The sequence below is a fragment of the Lissotriton vulgaris genome, chromosome 5 (genome assembly GCF_964263255.1).
Source record: "Lissotriton vulgaris chromosome 5, aLisVul1.2, whole genome shotgun sequence".
NCBI classification, from domain to species: Eukaryota; Metazoa; Chordata; class Amphibia; order Caudata; family Salamandridae; genus Lissotriton; species Lissotriton vulgaris.
This window is the reverse complement of record NC_141693.1, coordinates 191,152,296-191,167,843: the sequence shown is the minus strand read 5'-3', so window position 1 is coordinate 191,167,843 and position 15,548 is coordinate 191,152,296. Positions and strand designations below refer to the sequence as shown.

The 15,548-nt window shown below is 48.2% G+C and overlaps 1 protein-coding gene across 1 annotated transcript in view; it reads left to right on the top strand.

Moving 5' to 3' along the window:
- LOC147710452 (ficolin-1-like) overlaps nucleotides 1-15,548 on the top strand; it is a 241,282-nt gene that overhangs the window by 118,333 nt on the left and 107,401 nt on the right. The window contains exon 5 of the mRNA XM_086921138.1: nucleotides 3,318-3,353. Coding sequence (XP_086777264.1) covers nucleotides 3,318-3,353 — 36 coding nt within the window. The remainder of the gene's footprint in view (nucleotides 1-3,317; nucleotides 3,354-15,548) is intronic.

The following is a 15,548-nucleotide window of genomic DNA, read 5'->3' as shown; positions in this document are numbered from 1 at the left end:
AAACTAAAATTATTTGCCGACGACATTGTCCTTTATCTAGCTCCTGAAAAGAAGGTAGTTGAGAACTTATTGAAAGAGTTTAAAGCTTATGAAAAGATCGGGGGATATAAGATAAATGCTAAAAAAAACTGAAGTCCTTGCTTTAAATACAGATATAGGGTTTCTTCCTAGTTTCTTGCAGGTCCAAGCAGCAAGAAGAGACCCAATAAGATATCTGGGTATTTTTGTAACTGCAGAGTATGATAAGCTTTTTGGCCTGAATTACATCAGAATGGAAAATAAAATTAAGCACCTGTTAGATAAATGGCTTTTGCTTCCATTGTCAGTGATTGGCAGGGTGTCAATGGTTAAAATGTCAGTCCTGCCTTTACTTATATTTTTGTTTACTAATGTACCGCTAAAAATTAATTTGTTTTTTTTTAAAGAGTTAGAAACAATGTTAAGAGGATTTATCTGGGGCAATAAAACTCCGAGAATTAAGCTCTAGGCAGTACAACTCTCAATAGATCAGGGAGGGTTAGCATTACCCCACCTAAAGACATATTATGAAGCTGCTTTTTTTGACATAGTGGCAGGTCTTTTGAGGGTTTATCAGACAAGAGATAATTTTTTCCTAGAGAAAAGGGTACAAGAAGCAGGCTCCCAAATCCCAATTTTTTTAAAGACCGCAAAACTTCCTAAAAAATCGAGGTATTAGACGTTGAAAGAATATACAACGCGCTTGCTGCTGCTTTTTAAAAAACATGGTTCTGATGGTTCCCAATATCTAAGTTTGCCTGAATGTAGTAAAATAAGCCTTCCATTAAGTTTGTCTAAGATTAAAAAATGGGAAGTGTGTGGGTTTCTGGAGTTGAGAGACTTGCTAGTCCAAAATAGGGTTATTAGCTGGCAAGAGGTGGTAACTAGAACGAACAATCTAAGGCGACTGTCTTTTTTTGAATATCTACAGGTTATTTATTTTATTAAAAAGGAAGTAAGTGGCCTGTTGAATGCCCCCAATAACTTACTAAACACCCTTTATGGAAGGAAGAGCAGTAGGATAGGGCAATGGTATAAATTGCTCCATTGCTCGGGTCAATCCCCATTGATTGATAAACATTTGAATAAAGTAAGTCTCTCGACCCAGTGTATTTTCTCTTTGAAAGATTGGGAGGCTCTCTGTTTATTTGGAAACAAATCTTTGCGCGCTGCTAACTATAAAAGGATGGCCCTTTTGTCCCGTTGGCTAGCTTATTATACGCCTGAGGCTATGGAAAGAATGTTTCCTGGAACAGAAAATAAGTGTTTTAGATGCTTAGCTCATGGTCAGGGAGGATGGTATCACATATTTTTTGCCTGCCCGATGCTGGAGTCTTTCTGGAAAGAGATATTTGCGGAAATTGAATTGGCCATTGGAAAATCATTTTCACCTATGGTAGAAGTGGCCTTGTTTGGTATAAGCAAGGATAGAAGCAGGTTTAACAAATCTGAAGAGGTATTTATATTTATATTTATATCATGTGCGGTCGCTCACTCTTTAATACTACAAAATTGGAAATCAAGGGAAATTCCATCACTGATAAAATGGTTCAATAAGATGAGGAGAACCTGTCTTTTTGAAAAAGCATACGCGGGCAGAGTAGGTTCTATTAGGAGGTTTGAAAGGAATTGGAAGTATTTTGGGGATTTGGAACAATTAAAGGAGGGATGAGATAAGGAAAGGGTTTATACATTCGACTGCACTAGCACTTTTCTAGATTTCACTTTATTATAGCTTTTTGCACTTGCAGTAGCACTTTATTGCAGGTTTTTGCACTTTTTTGCAGCGTCACTTTATAGATAGCGGATTTTGCACAGACCCTTCTTGATAAAATTGTTGATTGTATTCCCTTTCTGTGATTGATGAATTTCTTCGCCTCTTCCTAATTTTTGTGTCTCATGTCTGATATATATTTAAATTCTTTTTCTTTTTCCTCTAGCCTTTTAAATTATTGAAATGATTATTGGAAATTAAAAATGAAAAGATGTTCTGTACCATTGATTATTGAAAATTCTTTGTCCCCTCAGAAGGCATTGGAGCTCTTTCAAGGCTGGGTTGATGTGATCCATCTTCCAATCTAGGCATAGTCTGGCTGCTAGGTTTTTGACTCTTTGAAGTATCACTTCATGTGATGTCCTTTGTATAAAGTATACAGCAGTGGATACAACAAGAGCTCTTGAGAATCTAATTCCTTATTTTCTCTACAACAGCAAGAGAACCCTCCTCACCATCATTAGCTAAATATCAGACATTTTCAGTACTGTCTTAGGCCTGAATTAATTTCTGACAGGCGGCCATCTGCCAGATTTTGAAATGTCTGCTGACCCAGCGGATATTTCTAGCATGACAAGAACCGCCATCACAGCAGTTCCTGTCAATACATTGGAATGTTATATTCTCATTTTTAAACATGAAAGAACTGTACAATAAACTTACCACGTGTTTTTATATTTCCAAAAAACGAAAATACCAGAGTGATATTTTCTTTTGAAAAATAAAGAAATCAATGCTCCCCTCATCGTGAGAATTTCCTACTATGTGGAGGTGCGGCATTATTAAGCATTTTTCAGTGCCCCTTACCACCAGGTTTTTCCTAGTCGTGATGGGCACTGAAACACAGTTATAAGTCTTCCCATCTAAATAAGGGGGGTGGACATACAGCCAAACTTCCGTCAGCCCTTACTCCGTCAGGACATTGGAGAAATTTGGCCATGGCGGAGACCGAGTAGACTCCGACATGGTCATACTATGGTACACCTGCGTTTAAATCCGGTGGGAGGACCATAGTCTTTGCGAACTGCCAAGGTGTATATCGTACCCTTAGTCTGCGATTAGTTGGAGGTCAAACCGGAACCCCAGTTTTTTCACCTTGGTGCTGTAGAATTGATTATTGTCTTTATTTCATAGTGGAGATCTCATATTTAAAAAAAATGTTTTTTGCTTGTGGTAGACTGTGTTTCTTAGTTGAATAGTGTTGTCTTGTGTGATTGATGACTGGGTATTGCCAATTATATTGTGTGTGTTAGTGTCTGACAGCCTTGAGTTCCCCAGTTCATCTTAGTATTGTGCTGATTAATTATCTTATGGGTGTTTTGCAGTAATAATGAGCTGGGGATCATATTTGAGTTTTTTAAAAAGAATCTATAACAGTACAGTCCAATGCTCAGAAATATGAGTGTATGCTGAGCCATGCCAATGAGTCTGACCCGAAAGAAAGACAACATGTCCTCATTTGAATAGATGAGTTGCGTTTTTGCACCTTATTTTCTGAAACTGACCCAGTGCTGCCGTTTTTTAGGTGCTAAGGGGGAAACAGGCGAGTCAACCACCACAGGTAAGAATCTTGACTATTATTACAAACTGAAAATAAATACAGTTTTGCAATTGCACACACTGTTTACAACTGCTTGAAACTAGGAGGTGCTGGTGCTTACTGTCTCCTAACATTGTCCTTTTTCAGACACATGCTGCTACTGTCCTGTTAAATTATAATAGCTCTTCTTAGAAGCGTTGGTACTGTCTATTTAGGCAGTGGTGGCTGTCACCAATAGAAGCTGGTTTGGCGGCGTGGAGGTAGGGTTGGGAAGAGAGGAGGGCTTGGGAATTTTAAAAAGTTAATAAAAATCACTTACCTGCAGCTCTACTCCCTCTGCTGGCCACCTCGTTGCTCCTTTTCCTCTCGTCCTGGAAGTGGATGGGCTTGAAGGCACAGGCTCCCCACAAAATCCAGACGCTGCTCTCATTGCATGAGAGCAGGACCAGAATTGGTCTGAGCAGCCTGGTTTGCCAATCAGACAGTGCCTGGAAGCCTATGGATTTTCTCCAACCCGGTTGTGAAATACATCTTGGTTGGAGAAACATAAGTGCGCATGTCTGTTTGGCCGGCCTAAGACGGCCGACCAAACTCTTATAAGTGCACAGTGTCACTGCACCATGTCAGTCATGGACCCCCACCTGGTGTGTCTTTGGTGCCTGGAGGATGACTACAACATTAAGTCATGCTCCGACTGCTGGGTCATGGCGCCGAAGGCTTTGAAGGAGCAATTCCTCAAGGTAATTGTAGCCAGGCGTACGGTGCCACAGAGGCCGCCTCATCAATCTTGCGCTTGGTCCTGGTTTCGGTCATGGGGAAGGTACCAGCACCGTCCGGGGGTCAAAGTCTTCTTCCTCCCAGTCAAAGTCACCACAGTCAGGTAAGAATCAACATAAGAAGCACAAGAAGTTGAAGCATGCTTTGGCTTCACCCCGTCCGCCACGCTACGAGATGGAGGAGTTTCGGCGTTCGAAGCCCGGTCTGCAGAGCAGGTGTCCGAGTCAGCTCCGCATTTCCCACCCTTTCTGGGAGAGGGAGCGACCCCCCGCAACTAAAAGAATTTTATGACATTATGTGTGCCATATTTGGGCAGCCTGACCCTTCTGTCATGCCTTTGGTCGCCGCAGGCTCAGTATACCGAGACCTTGTGGGTTCTGCACCTCTGGTGCCATGGCCTCCTCTTGGATCTGATCCTGGATACAAATCAGCGCCAGTCACACCACTCCAACCTTCCACAGCGCCACATCCGACGTCGAGACCCTCGGTTTTGCCGGCGCCCACCGGCTGTCCCCCAACATGAGTCCAGAGCCTGTTGGGTGTCCACCAATGCCGAGACTGGCGCTGAAAGAACCATTACGCCTATTGCCATGCCCTTATTCTGAAGGGCTAGGGATAGGAGGGGCGAAGCAAACGACCTGCTGTGGTGGATAGCAAACTAACTTTAAGACTCCTAAATGCCTTCTGGGAATACAGAAAGTCTTAAAGTTAGGATTTTTCTCAGTTTAGGAGTAGTACAGTTAGGACTCCTAAACTGAGAAAAATCCTAACTTTAAGACTTTTGGTACTCACAGAAGGCATTTAGGAGTCGTAAAGTTAGGACTCCTAACTTTACTTCTCCTAAACTGAGAAAAATCCTAACCTTAAGACTTTCAGTATTCACAGAAGGCATTTAGGAGTCGTAAAGTTAGGACTCCTAACTTCTGTGAATACCGAAATGAGTTAGTGCCTTCTGTGAATACCAAAATGAGTAAGTGCCTTCTGTGAATACCAAAATGATAGTAAGTTTAGGATTTTGTCTTAGTTAGTTCTGTGAATCGGGCCCCTAGTGTCGGTCCACTGCTCGTGTTGTAATTTAGGTACTATTTCTTGATCTTTCACCCTCCTATTGTTTATGTCCCTCCATTAATAACCAAAAAAAGCTATAACAAACAAGCCTTACAACAGACAGGAAGAAGTTGCCAGCTTTGCAAGGACAATAAAACTAGAAGAATTTAAAAAACAAATGTTTTAATAGAGTCTTTCAGTTCTACATAATGTTTTCTTTAAACTCCACAAAACAAAATACCATAGCACATACTTAAACTCCATTACACACAGTCCCATTCCACATAATTCCAATGCACTCAAAAACACATAATTACTATCCACATAATACAACTGCACACCATACCACATAATTCCGCTTCACAAATCCACACCACAGTTTCACACCACACAATACCAAAACTAGCAAGTCCAAACCAACCCACATAATTGGTGCACACCACATACATCCACTCCAATCCATAACACATAGGTAAGAGACATTTACATTTGCAATGCCAATAGCTCCAACTCTATCATTTTTTTAAACATGCAGATCTGATGCTTAGCTCTTGCGTATTTGTTATTTTCTGTCAACAAAAATGCAAAGCTATACACATAGTTCCATGCCACACAATGTAGCTCTATTCCACATAAAGTTCCCCACAAGCTCGCAAACACTGTTCATGAGTGCCTAAATTAAACTAGATTAGTTAAATAGGGGAAGGTGGTCATGAAGCTATTTAGTTGTTACCCACTAGATGGTGGAGAACGAAATCATTCCTTTTGTTTATATTACCATCACACACTCTAGCAGTGTCATGCTTCATCATCGGGTCACCCTGACTCCTAAAAGTCAGGGTGGGCTCGACCGTATTCCAGGGAGCTCTTGAAAAAATATGGTCAGGGGGCATTAAAGATTAAAAATCCGCAGAGAGATCCCAGTATCTCTCTATTCGTGGAACTGTCAGGGATGTTGAAATATTAAAATAGGTGGGTCATCAGGAGTTTTATGTTCCTATGACCCTAGTTGTTAGAATCGGCTGTCTCTAGTTGGCAGAGGTATACACTTCTGACAAATAGGGACACACCTTTTCTAGTCAGGGCAAGGGGATCACACCCTTCGATAACCCCTGCTCACCCCCTTGGTAGCTTGGCAGAGCAGACAGGCTTATCTCAGAGGCTGTGTGTTAAGCATTTATGACCACATACAGTAATAAAGTGAATGCACTACAAATGGACACGACACAGTAGTATTATGAAAATAAGTATTTTTATATAAGGCTTAGCACAAGACCCAATAACGACAAAACTGTAGACAATCTGAATAAATACGTTGGGAAGGGAAAAGGAATAGTTCAAAGGTAGTTTCTTCTTTAGCACAAAAGTCTTTAGTATCAAAGCAAATCTTCTTCTTGGCAATACAGTTCTTAGCAACAGGGTAACCCACACGGGGGCTACACGACGTCGAGGCAAAGTTAATCCAAAGGTTCGGCGTCGACCGCGAGGGGCGCTACGTCGAGCCCGGAGTCACACGGACCCCCTACAACACAGTACCTTTAGGAAAATGAAGCACACGATGATCAGCGGCGTCGAGCAATCCGGCGTCGAGCCTTCGGTGTCGATCAGGTCTCAGCAGGCGTCATCGTCGATGATGCGGTTGCACAGAGTGAGCAGCGCTCACGGCGTCGAGAGGGCACGAGGGCGATGCGATCAGCAGCGGTGCAGACACGAGGTCCCTTGGAGCTGGAGCCATACTCCCACTCACTGGCGTTGCTGCTGGCGTTGGTCGGGCCCGGCGGCCGGTCGTCGAGGAAGCGGGACCCTGGGGCCGTTACCCACTATGTCGAGCTGGACTCGGCGACGTCCGTCGGCGTCGAGATTGCTGGTTCTTTCAGAGGTGCTGGACTCACGGTTCCAGCCAATAGCACTTTAAGCAGATGAAGTCCTTTAGCCCTGTGACTTCAGCAGGAGACTGGCACTCTTCCAGTCCTTGGAGATTTTCTTAGCAAGCGTGAGAGTACACACACAGTTCCTCTCTCCTGGTTCCTTGGCAAAAATAAAGAAGCACTGCAGGATTCCCCCAACAAACAGCACACTGGCAGAAGGGGTAGGCAAGTCCTTAGATCAGAAGGCCTCTTGTCCTTGGTTACAGGGTTCCTTGTCAGAAGTGATCTGATTTCATGGTTCAGGGGTCCTTCTCTTATACCCCTTTTCGGCTTTGATCCCTTTGTCCATGCAGGGGAATTTCCCAACATCCTGGGTCTGTTGTGGGTGGAGCCAGGCAGAAGCACCTGGCCTATTCATTGCGCAGGGCTGGGTCCTCAGACGCCCAGCAGGAGGTGGAGCCAGCATTGACACTGGCAGGAGCAGAGCTATCGGCCTCCTGGTAGGAGGTGGGGCTAGGATCGTCCATGGCAGGCACAGAGCCATCAGCCGCTTGGCAGGAGGTAGAGCCAGCATTGTATCAGGCAGGGCAGGCTATCAGCAACTACTCTCCCCCTACTCTCAACGCAAATGTCCCACTCATCCCACACTGACTCATCCAGACCTGTGGAGCCACCCAGCTCCTGTCACACACACATAAGACCAGCAGAAACCAGATATGGTTAGACACGAAAATAGACACTTTCTAAAAGTGCTATTTTCAAACCCAGAGTCCAAAAACCATCCACACCAACGGATGCGTAATTAAACCCCGAGTTCAGGGATACCAAACTCGACATTGCACCATGCTCCCCTAGCCAGCTAGGATCATAGCATTAATAATCCCGGCGGCCCATTCTAACTAATGGAGAGCAGGCTACCTCGCAATAGTGAAGAACGAAGATGGCGGTAGTTCACTATTAGGACATGCCAACTTGGTCAGGCGTGTCCTACCTTACACTTACAATGCACCCTGCCCGTGGGCCTACCATAGGGGTGACTAACATGAAGTCAAGGGAAGGTTCTGGGGGACTGGTAAGTAGGTATACTTGCGCAGCCTGCGTGACAGCACGAGGCTGCACGTGGGTCTCGCAATGACTGACCCGTAGACATTCTTTTACGAGGCCGCTCCTGTGGGTGGCACAACACGTGCTGCAAGCCCACGAGCGGCATTTGTATTTACAGGCCCCGGCACTCCTGGTGCACTAGACGAGGGACTAACAGTAAACCAAATAAAGCAAACATGGATACAATAGATACATCAATTTAACATAGGGAGCACTTGCGCTGTGGCACTGATCAGCAGCGGCACAGCGCCCAAAGCATATACCAGCAAAACATCGTAAAACAGTGGAGGCACACAGAAAAAATGGAGGAGAGACTCAAGCCAATGATGTCAGGTCTAACACGTGTCCCCCTCCAGCTGAAATGTGGGGAGAACTACCCTTGACCTAGGGAGTCCTCATCACTAAGGCGGAAAAATCTGGACAGACCATCAGCATTGGCGTGATCTGTACCAGGGCGGCGTTCCACCGTAAAATCTATCCCCTGTAGGGAAATGGACCACCTCAACAGCTTCGGATTCTCACCCCTCATCTGCATCAACCATCTGAGGGGCCTGTGGTCTGTCTGAACCCGGAAGTGAGTCCCAAACAGGTAGGGTCTTAGCTTCTTCAGCGCCCAGACCACAGCAAATGCTTCTCTCTCTATCGCACTCCACCTCGTTTCCCTGGGAAGTAACCTCCTACTGATGAAGGCTACAGGCAAGTCTCGGCCCTCTTCATTCACCTGAGCTAGAACAGCCCCCACGCCATGCTCTGAAGCGTCCGTCTGGACAATGAATTCTTTCGAAAAGTCGGGTGCCTGGAGTATAGGTGCTGTGCACATTGCAGTTTTCACGGTGTCGAAGGCCATTTGACAGGCATCAGTCCAGATCACGTTTCGTGGCTGCTTCCTGGAAGTCAGCGAAGTCAAGGGGTGCACAATGTTACCGTAATCCTTGACAAACCTCCTGTAATAATCCGTGAGTCCTAAGAAGGCTCTCACCTGAGTTTGGGTTTTGGGCGGCGCCCAAGCCAGGATGGTATCAATCTTGGGTTGCAGGGGGGCAACCTTGCCGCTCCCTACTTGGTGCCCCAAGTACACCACCAAACCCTGCCCAATCTGGCACTTACTGGCTTTGATTGTGAGGCCTGCTCCACGCAGGGCCAACAACACTTCCTGGAGGTGGCGCAAGTGTTCCTCCCAGCTGGCGCTGAACACTGCGATGTCGTCCAGGTAGGCGGCACTGAAATCCTCCAGTCCAGCCAAGACCTGGTTGACCAACCTCTGGAAGGTGGCAGGGGCATTCTTCATCCCAAAGGGCATCACCCGGAACTGGTATAGCCCATCTGGAGTGGAGAATGCTGACCTCTCTTTTGCCCCATCGGTTAAGGCGATCTGCCAGTACCCAGACGTTAGATCAAACGTACTAAGGTACCGGGCAGCCCCCAACCGATCGATGAGCTCATCAGCTCTGGGGATGGGGTGCGCGTCAGTCTTCGTGACCGAATTGAGTCCTCGGTAATCCACGCAGAACCGGAGTTCTGGTGAAGCACCAGGCGCTGCAGCCTTCGGGACCAAGACCACTGGGCTGGCCCAAGGACTGCTAGAGGACTCAACCACCCCTAACGCAAACATTTTGGAGACCTCCTCCTTAATGTATGCTCGGACCTTGTCAGTCACCCTGTAAGCCTTGTGCTTCACAGGAGGGCTGTCTCCGATGTCAACATCATGGACACACCAATAAGTGACACCCGGAACCAAGGAAAACAGATCCGGGAATTGTCCCAACAGTTGGCGACAATCCTGTTTCTGCTCAAGGGTCAGTGTGTCAGAGAGGACAACACCATCCACTGACCCGTCTTGCTCTTTAGCACACAGGAGGTCAGGAAGAGGCTCACTCTCCTCCTCCATTCCAGCATCTGTAGCTAGGAGCATGCCCACTTCGGACCTTTCTAAGTGGGGCTTCAAACGGTTGACATTCAGGACCCGCAAGGGGTTCCTGGGAGATTTCAAGTCCACCAAGTAGGTGACATCGCTCTTCTTCTCCACAACCTTAAACGGTCCAGTCCACCTGTCCTTGAGTGCACAAGGTTCCACAGGGGACATGACCCACACTTCCTGACCAGGCTGAAGCTCTACCAGAGTGGCATTCCGGTCATACCAACGCTTCATCTCCTCCTGGCTGGCCTCCAGATTTGCCTGAGCAAGTTCTCTGAAGCGCTGAGTCTGGTTCCGAAAGGCCAGCATGTAACTGTATACATCCTGGGGAGGTTTCCTGGGAGATTGCTCCCAGCCTTCCTTGACCAGACTCAAAGGCCCTCTTACCGGGTGACCGTATAAGAGCTCAAAGGGGCTGAACCCTAGAGACTTCTGCGGCACCTCTCGGTAAGCAAACAACAGGCATGGCAAGAGGACGTCCCATTTCCGCCTCATTGGTTCTTCGAGACCCATGATCATGCCTTTCAGGGTCCGGTTGAATCTCTCAACCAGCCCATTTCCTTGAGGGTGGTAAGGAGTGGTGAACTTGTAGGTTACCCCACACTCCTTCCACAGAGACTTCATATAGTTCGAAATGAAGTTGGTGCCTCGGTCTGACACCACCTCTCTGGGGAACCCCATCTGGGAGAAAACACCCATCAGTGCCAGTCCCACCACGGGGGCCGTCACTGTTCGGAGAGGGATGGCTTCCGGGTACCGTGTGGCATGGTCCACCAAGACCAGGATGAACCTGTTGCCCAGGGCTGTCTTGGGGTCCAGGGGCCCAACAATGTCAATACCCACCCGGTCAAAGGGGGTACTGACCACCGGAAAAGGTTGGAGGGGAGCCTTCTGCTTCCTTCCGCTTTTCCCACTTGCCTGGCAAGTGTGACAAGTCTTGCAATGGATGTCTACATCCCTGCGCATCTGAGGCCAATAAAAATGGGTGACAAGCCTGTCATAGGTCTTGTCCTGCCCCAGATGTCCAGCTAACGGAACGTCATGAGCCAAACCCAGTAGGAAGGCTCTAAAGCACTGGGGTACCACCAGCACACGGGCTGACCCAGGCTCAGCAGCCTTAGGCCCGCTATACAGGAGGTCGTTCTCCCAGTACACAAAATGTGACCCTGACTGATCACCTGAGGATTGGGCTGAGGCCTGCTGCTTCATGCCCACAAGAGAAGGGCACACTTTCTGTTCCGCACAGAATTCCTCCCTGGAGGGACCACCATCCTGCTGCCAATGGGTCAGCTCGGGCAAGTCTCCCAGTTCGGCCATTTGTTCCCCTGTGGGCTCCAGGGCATCCCCCTCAGGGTCTACCTCCTCCTGGACCACGGGAACTACGGGGGACGGTTTCCCGCGCCCCCTGCCTCTTCTCTTCACAGCTGGGTCCTGGGCCGTACTTTCAGGCTCCGGGACCCCATCAACACCCTTACTCGCTGTCATCGATCGAGTGGTTGCACACACCCACTCTGGCACGCCCAACATTTTCAAGTGCGCCTCTCTCTCCACCTTCGCCCAAGGGGAGTCTTCTAAATCATTGCCCAGGAGACAATCGACAGGCATGGCGGGCCTCACAGCAACCTGAAGAGTACCTGAAACTCCCCCCCATTCAAAGGAAACCTGAGCTACTTCACACTCTTTCTGGGAGTTGTCAGCAGCTATCACAGGGTAGAATGCATGGGGAACCACCTGCTCTCGGGACACTAAGTGACACTTGACAGCTGTCACACTCGCTCCGGTGTCTCTGAGAGCTTCCACTTTATGGCCATTAATGGTCACCCACTGCCTATATTTACTAGTGTTACTAGGCAGAGGGGGTGGAGGGACCATTTGCATGTCTCCTATTGAGACCAGGGACATCTCTGCGGGACCCCTCCCACCATGGACAATCATCTCCTCCCCTCCCAAGGCTACACTCGCCAACTGACGGGGGGTGCACGCGGCGGTGCATTCGAATCCTTCTTGGGACACTGGGGGTCATAAAACCGGTGTCCCACCTGCCCACAACCATAGCAGGTCAGGGGGCCCCTATGAACAGGTTTACCCGTCGGGGCCCCTGGCTTCTTCTCAGGGGAGGCTGGGAACCTTTCCCTTGGTTCCCTTGGGGATTACTTTGGGGCCCTCTCTGGGACTCCTTCTGTTTACCCTTGTCCCCCCCACTCTTCTGCTGGGGACCCTGCCCACCTTTGGCTGAGTCTCCCACTGGACCCTTGTGGACCCTGGTACTGACCCAGCGGTCCGCTTCCTCAGCAAGTTTTCTAGGGTTAGATATCTTGCCATCAATCAGGTGCTGGCGCAGCTCTGGAAAACAGTTATTAGACAAATGCTCCCAAGCAAACAAATCATAAAGAGCTTCATAACTTTCCACTTTGCTGCCCTTTACCCAACCATCCATGGCTCTGCAAAAATAAGACACATATTCAACCCACGTCGTACCAGGCAACTTCTTACATTCTCTAAAAGCTTGTCTGTACTTCTCGGGGGTTAGGCCATACCGCAACATTAAAGCATCTTTCATATGAGCATACGACATCCTATCCGCAACAGGCATGTCTAACAGGGTATCTCTCCCCTCATTCACAAAGCGACCCCACAACCCCGCTCCCCAATTCTTCTCAGGGACCTGGTGGGCCAACAATGCTAACTCATATGCTTTAAACCACTGACCAATATCTTCGTTCCTATGATAATCTTTTATCACATCTTTGGGAAAGTAAAACTTACTTTCTGCAGGCCCAGATGGAATGCTGCCACCAGAGGGATTCAATTCTAATTTCTTAGCTTGGATGTCCAACTCCCTCAACTTGGTATCACGCTCCAAAGCTAACTTCTCTCTTTCAAAATCTAACCTTTTGGTCTCCAAATCAGCTTCTTTTCTACCTCTTGCATTTTCTAACTCCAACTGCCCATTTATCTTTAGCCTTGCCATTTCCATGTTGTATGCACGCTCCTTCGCCCTTTCTTCTCGTTCTTCAGGGGAAAGACCTTTGGAGGAAACACTGCTTCCGGGAGAGGACTCAGGCCCATTCGCTGGCGCCTCCTCTTCCCCTTCCACTGGCGGTACCACCACCGGATCAGTGGGATCTCTGGCTTCCAACCAGGCCTGCAATGCTTTGAGATAGGTTTCCTTAGCCTTGAGACCTTTGGTAGGAACTTTAAACTTCTTGCAAAAGGATTTCAACTCCTCCAATCTGTAGTCGTTTAACTTCGCTCTGTCGAATTCCTCCTCAACAACAACAACAGGGGTAGTGACTCCGGTGTCACTCATGGTCAAAACTGGCAGTGTTCAAAAAATCAAGCTTCAGAAAAGCGGAGAACCAAAAATAGGATCCTTCCCAATTAGATTGTGACTGCGCTATAGTCTGCTTTCACTATGTAGCGCACACTAATCACTGTACATGGGTCATAAATGCAAGGTCCAAATCCTCACCGCTGCATCCAATGTTAGAACCGGCTGTCTCTAGTTGGCAGAGGTATACACTTCTGACAAATAGGGACACACCTTTTCTAGTCAGGGCAAGGGGATCACACCCTTCGATAACCCCTGCTCACCCCCTTGGTAGCTTGGCAGAGCAGACAGGCTTATCTCAGAGGCTGTGTGTTAAGCATTTATGACCACATACAGTAATAAAGTGAATGCACTACAAATGGACACGACACAGTAGTATTATAAAAATAAGTATTTTTATATAAGGCTTAGCACAAGACCCAATAACGACAAAACTGTACACAATCTGAATAAATACGTTGGGAAGGGAAAAGGAATAGTTCAAAGGTAGTTTCTTCTTTAGCACAAAAGTCTTTAGTATCAAAGCAAGTCTTCTTCTTGGCAATACAGTTCTTAGCAACAGGGTAACCCACACGGGGGCTACACGACGTCGAGGCAAAGTTAATCCAAAGGTTCGGCGTCGACCGCGAGGGGCGCTACGTCGAGCCCGGAGTCACACGGACCCCCTACAACATAGTACCTTTAGGAAAATGAAGCACACGATGATCAGCGGCGTCGAGCAATCCGGCGTCGCGCCTTCGGTGTCGATCAGGCCTCAGCAGGCGTCATCGTCGATGATGCGGTTGCACAGAGTGAGCAGCGCTCACGGCGTCGAGAGGGCACAAGGGCGATGCGATCAGCAGCGGTGCAGACACGAGGTCCCTTGGAGCTGGAGCCGTACTCCCACTCACTGGCGTTGCTGCTGGCGTCGGTCGGGCCCGGCGGCCGGTCGTCGAGGAAGCGGGACCCTGGGGCCGTTACCCACTATGTCGAGCTGGACTCGGCGACGTCCGTCGGCGTCGAGATCGCTGGTTCTTTCAGAGGTGCTGGACTAACGGTTCCAGCCAATAGAACTTTAAGCAGATGAAATCCTTTAGCCCTGTGACTTCAGCAGGAGACTGGCACTCTTCCAGTCCTTGGAGATTTTCTTAGCAAGCGTGAGAGTACACACACAGTTCCTCTCTCCTGGTTCCTTGGCAAAAATAAAGAAGCACTGCAGGATTCCCCCAACAAACAGCACACTGGCAGAAGGGGTAGGCAAGTCCTTAGATCAGCAGGCCTCTTGTCCTTGGTTACAGGGTTCCTTGTCAGAAGTGATCTGATTTCATGGTTCAGGGGTCCTTCTCTTATACCCCTTTTCGGCTTTGATCCCTTTGTCCATGCAGGGGAATTTCCCAACATCCTGGGTCTGTTGTGGGTGGAGCCAGGCAGAAGCACCTGGCCTATTCATTGCGCAGGGCTGGGTCCCAGCAGGAGGTGGAGCCAGCATTGACACTGGCAGGAGCAGAGCTATCGGCCTCCTGGTAGGAGGTGGGGCTAGGATCGTCCATGGCAGGCACAGAGCCATCAGCCGCTTGGCAGGAGGTGGAGCCAGCATTGTATCAGGCAGGGCAGGCTATCAGCAACTACTCTCCCCCTACTCTCAACGCAAATGTCCCACTCATCCCACACTGACTCATCCAGACCTGTGGAGCCACCCAGCTCCTGTCACACACACGTAAGACCAGCAGAAACCAGATATGGTTAGACACGAAAATAGACACTTTCTAAAAGTGCTATTTTCGAACCCAGAGTCCAAAAACCATCCACACCAACAGATGCGTAATTAAACCCCGAGTTCAGGGATACCAAACTCGACATTGCACCATGCTCCCCGAGCCAGCTAGGATCATAGCATTAATAATCCTGGCGGCCCATTCTAACTAATGGAGAGCAGGCTACCTCGCAATAGTGAAGAACGAAGATGGCGGTAGTTCACTATTAGGACATGCCAACTTGGTCAGGCGTGTCCTACCTTACACTTACAATGCACCCTGCCCGTGGGCCTACCATAGGGGTGACTAACATGAAGTCAAGGGAAGGTTCTGGGGGACTGGCAAGTAGGTCTACTTGCGCAGCCTGCGTGACAGCACGAGGCTGCACGTGGGTCTCGCAATGACCGACCCGTAGACATTCTTTTACGAGGCCGCTCCTGT